Source organism: Meriones unguiculatus, chromosome 16 (assembly GCF_030254825.1).
Source record: "Meriones unguiculatus strain TT.TT164.6M chromosome 16, Bangor_MerUng_6.1, whole genome shotgun sequence".
In the NCBI taxonomy this organism is placed as follows: Eukaryota; Metazoa; Chordata; class Mammalia; order Rodentia; family Muridae; genus Meriones; species Meriones unguiculatus.
In genome coordinates, this window is record NC_083363.1 from 1,345,555 (window position 1) to 1,350,613 (window position 5,059).

General features: G+C 57.4%; 1 protein-coding gene across 1 annotated transcript; it reads left to right on the top strand.

Moving 5' to 3' along the window:
* The first annotated feature begins 1,184 nt into the window (after positions 1-1,184).
* Positions 1,185-3,932, top strand: Muc21 (mucin 21, cell surface associated). Its single transcript, XM_060369981.1, has 4 exons — positions 1,185-1,253; positions 1,357-1,471; positions 2,116-3,386; positions 3,707-3,932. Exons 1-4 carry the CDS (start codon positions 1,185-1,187, stop codon positions 3,815-3,817), a joined length of 1,566 nt encoding a protein of 521 aa, XP_060225964.1. The 3' UTR covers positions 3,818-3,932.
* The last annotated feature ends 1,127 nt before the right edge of the window (positions 3,933-5,059 follow it).

A 5,059-nucleotide genomic window follows, 5' to 3' on the forward strand; every position in this document is an offset into this window, starting at 1 on the left:
GAGGCGGGAGGACTTGTGAAAAGCTCCAGTTCTCCCCAGAGAACAGACCCATCTCCTCATCTCTTCAGGGGATAGCGTGCCCTCACCCAGGAGCCGGCACAGTGGGCTCTGGTCTCACAGTGCCCACAACCTGAGTCATAGCTCCACTTAGTAAGTACTCTATGGGGACTGCCCCCCACCCCACCTCGGTGTGTGCGTCTGTTGAAGGCCATAACCTGTGTGGCATGGGCCAGCTGTTCAAGCAGTAAAAAGATTTGACTGCTCCTTAAACGTCAGTCTTTCATACTTTAGAAACTGAATTTCTCTCCTGTCTATAGCCCTGACTCCATGTCAGCCTAAGTCCTCCAATCAAGAAGACTAGGATCTAAAGATCAAGCTGCGGCCAGTGGCTCAAGCCTGTAATTCCAGCCACCGGTGAGGCTGAGGCAGGAGGACATCGAGGCTTCTTTGGGCTGTCAAGCAAGCTCAACAGAAGCCCGGGCAAGGTGGCGAGAGCCCGTCCCGAAATAACACGGCACAGAATAAAACGAGGTTAGAGGCACAGGGTAGCTCCCGGCCACGGCGCCTGCCCAGCATAGGGGAGGCCCTGGGTTTGGAATTCAGCCAAAGATAAAACAAAAATCAATCAACTCAAACAAATAGAGTTGGGCTCGGTCCCTCGTGCCTGAGGTCTCAGCAGCCAGCCAGGCCTGAACGTAAAACACGGGAGAAGATAATAAGTGATTTATGGGCAAGCTGATTATAAAGACAAGAGTCGTAAGAGCGAAGGGAGGCCCCGCGTGAGGCCGCTGTGAAGGAGGCAGCGTCTCAGGCAGCCAGGAAGAACCTTCCGGGTTCTCCGGAAGAGCGCAGGGTGAGACAGCCCGCTGGGCCTCCGGGCGCTTCTCCCAGCAGGCTTCAGACATGCCCCGTAAAGGCCCACTACTGTGGTGCGTAGGCGATCCCTCAGTGCTTTCCGCAGGGGCCTGTTATCTCCGCATGCAGGAAGCTGAGGCAGGAGGGTCAGGAGTAAGTTCAAAGGCAGCCTGGTACAGAGTGAGGCGCTGCTGACTCAAAAAACTAAACCACGTCACGGCTCTGACGTCAGTTAACACTCGTGCCCTGCCTCCACGGAAGGGGAAGAGGGCTCCTTGGGGATTCCACCATTCTGAACCCAAATCAAGCCAAATACCTTAGCTGCGCGCATGACTGTGCCACGCGTGCACGGTGAGGAGGGCAGCAGCCGGCACCGGCTCCTGGAGCTGCCCGTGAAGGTGGGGCTCCCGGCACAGAAGCCGGGAGCCAACCCTCGGGGGCAGCACGCGCACCTCGCTACCAAGCCACCTCTTCAACCCGTGCTGGAGTCCTTTATAACAGCGCCTGCCCAGGGCCGCCTGTGCTGGAGTCCTTTATAACAGCGCCTGCCCAGGGCCGCCCGTGCCGGAGCGCTTTATAACAGCACAGGGCATGTTGTGCGTCACCCAGCTACCTGGTAATTCCCTGTTTCTGTCTCTGTGTCTCTCTGCGTTTGTGTCTGCGTGTGTGTGTCTGCACATTCAAGTTGAGTCCACATGCACAGTTTTGCCCACGCTTGGCAAACACCACTAAGCTGAGCTGCAGCCCATCACTCCTGTGTGACATTTTAACAAAGCTTTTGTTATTTTATATGAGAAAATAGAATAGCTTTATTATCACATAAACTTAATCTTGCTTTTTGCTGTTATTGCTGCTCTTTGTTAGGTTTCTTGTGGGTTTTTGTTTGTTTCGACATGGTCTGATGTAGTCTGGGCTGCTGTAAGATTCCCCGTGGGTCTGGAGAGACGGCTCGGTAGCTTGGGGCACTGGCTGCTCTTTCACGGGATCAAGCTTTCGTTCCCACAACCCACATGGTGGCCCACAACCACCTGCAAATCCAGCTTCAGGGATTCCAACACATAGCACCACGGGGAAAAGGAAACCATCAGTTTCTAATTCGTGATTATGACTGATAGTCGTGGCACCCGCGGAGCACTTGGGAGTACGGAGGACAATCACCCACGCACTAAACTTGACAGAGCAGGAGCAGGCAGCACTGCTGCTCAGTTTAACCTGTCATCATTCATGACTTTACTCAGCAAAACCTGTGTTCTCCCGCAGTGTCTGTCCACACCTCCAGCGCAAATCCCAGCTCTGCATCCACGCTGAGCACCGCTGAGGCCAGCACAGCTACCAGCTCCACATCGGCCTCTACGCCAAGTGGTTACAGCACAGGCCCCAGCCCTTCATCCGCCCCAGTCACCGCTGAGGCCAGCACAGGCTCTGACCCTTCATCCACCCCAGTCACCGCTGGGACCATCACAGGCTCTGACCCTTCATCCACCCCGACCTCATCTGTGACCATCACAGGCTCTGACCCTTCATCCACCCCAATCACCGCTGGGACCATCACAGGCTCTGACCCTCCATCCACCCCAATCACCGCTGGGACCATCACAGGCTCTGACCCTCCATCCACCCCGACCTCATCTGTGACCATCACAGGCTCTGACCCTTCATCCACCCCGACCTCATCTGCGACCATCACAGGCTCTGACCCTTCATCCACCCCGACCTCATCTGTGACCATCACAGGCTCTGACCCTTCATCCACCCCGACCTCATCTGCAACCATCACAGGCTCTGACCCTTCATCCACCCCGACCACCACTGCAACCATCACAGGCTCTGACCCCTCATCCACCCCAACCTCATCTGCGACCATCACAGGCTCCAGCCCTTCATCCACCCCGACCTCATCTGCGACCACCACAGGCTCTGACCCTTCATCCACCCCGACCTCATCTGCAACCATCACAGGCTCTGACCCTTCCTCCACCCCGACCACCGCTGGGACCAGCACAGGCTCTGACCCTTCATCCTCCCCGACCTCATCTGCAACCAGCACAGGCTCCAGTCCTTCATCCACCCCGACCTCATCTGCGACCACCACAGGCTCTGACCCTTCATCCACCCCGACCTCATCTGCAACCATCACAGGCTCTGACCCTTCCTCCACCCCGACCTCATCTGCGACCAGCACAGGCTCTGACCCCTCTTCCACCCCGACCACCGCTGGGACCAGCACAGGCTCTGACCCTTCATCCTCCCCGACCACCACTGGGACCAGCACAGGCTCCAGCCCTTCCTCCACCCCGGCCACCACTGCGACCAGCACAGGCTCCAGCTCGGGCCTGCGTCCCGGCAGCAGCTCTAGCCTGACAGTTTCAGCAGGAACACACAGCACCTCCATCCACACGGACACCATTGCTGCGACTCCAGAGATGGAGGAGAAGTCCAGGGGGTCCCTGAAGCCTTGGGAAATCTTCCTCATAACCCTGGCATCTGTCGTTATGGTTCTGGGGCTCTGTGCTGGGCTCTTCTTTTATGTGGTGAGTGCCTTCGCTGGGATACAAGCTGCTTAGGGAAATGAGGGGCGGTGGATCAGGACCACAGTCGGAAGTAGATGGGAGGAGATCGGGAGAGTTACAAGCAGGAACAGCAAGTCATAACCAGAGGAGGAAACCACTGAGTCTGAGCAAAGGATGCTAAGAGGAATGGAGGCCGGGGAGGAGCTTTAGGTATGGAAGACGGATGGAGCGGATGGAGCGTTAAAGAAGGGTTGTGGAGGGAGGAGGTGGCTGCAGCATTGTCCTGAGTGAGTGCCTGGGCGAGGGAGACGTGATTCTTCAACTCTGGGTGTTTTTTCTAGAGAAGATACCTGTCTCTGAGAAATGCCGTCGACGCTGGCATATCGCTCTACAACTGCCACTATAGTCCTGAAGCACCCCACACGCTTCCGGGGAGTCCTGCCTGGTCCTAGGGATCTTAGTCTTCAAGGCCACGGAGATGAGTGGGAGATAACCACCGCTCCTGCTGTGAAGCCAGGGCTGCCTCCTTCAGGGGGAGCCGAGCCACTGCCGCCGCCCCTTCTGCATTCCCTCTTCCGGGTCCCAACTCCCCCTGGGTCCCTGACGTTCTTGGGAAGGATGCATGCTTCCCTTCCAGGGGAACACTGTGTCGGTCATTCCACAAAGAAATAAAAACTCCAACATGTCTGAAGAGAGGATCTGTGTGTGTGGGTGGGTGTCCAGAGCTCAGAAGAAAACTGCCCAGTTATCCCAGAGCGCTTTCCCACTGGACTCTGTGTGGCCTTCCCAGTCTCCACAGGAAAATCCAGAGGCCTCCTTCAAGATCCATGTGTCCCCACTCTCTGTCTTCCTGCTCCACGCAGGAGCCGCTGTCCTGGAGTCTTAGTTATTTTTCCACTGCTGGTTTAAGAGGGTTAGAGTCCATGACCAGCATGGAGGGGAGATGGCAGCGGGCAGGCAGGCGGGCTCCCTAGAGCCATAGCTGCGATCCCACATCTGAGACACAACCACGAGACAGAGGGAGAAACAGAAACACCGGAACGACACCCCAGTGACACACTCCCTCCAACAAGGCCACACCTCCTAATCCGTCCCAAACAGTTTCACCAACGGGGACCCAGCAGTCAGCATGGGAGCCCATGGGAGCCATTGTCATTCAAACCGCCCCCGGCTGGGGACTCAGGGAGGCAGAGCTGGTTTAGAATCAGGTTGTTGTGCGCAGAAGCCAGAGCGGCGGGGTGGGGGAGGAGCGAGGAGCGGGTCTCCCCTCCCCTGCATCACTCTGGCAGTCCAGGGCAGGGGGCTGCTGGCCCTCCAGGTCTGGCAGGGGCAGCTGCTTGCGCAATCCGTCTGAATCCACAGAGCGAGAGAGTTCTCCCGTGGGGCAGAGCCAGGGAAGGACCAGCAGCTCCTGCTCACACCTCTCGCTGGGCGTCAGAGGAACAGCAGGGCAGAAGTGAGCCTCTCCAGGGAGGCAGCGCTGAGTCCAGCCAGGTGGCGGCAGCGTCACTCACTGCTGTCACCTCTCTCAAGGATCCCTCAGCCCAAAATGGGAGCCGTGTTGAACACCCGGCAAAGGTGCCTCCTGCCGATGGAAAGCTGGAAAAGGTAATAGGAAAAAATATGAAGGGGCCGGCTGTGGTGGTCACACTTGTAGTCCCAGCACTCAGGAGGAAAGGCAGGTGGCTCTCTGG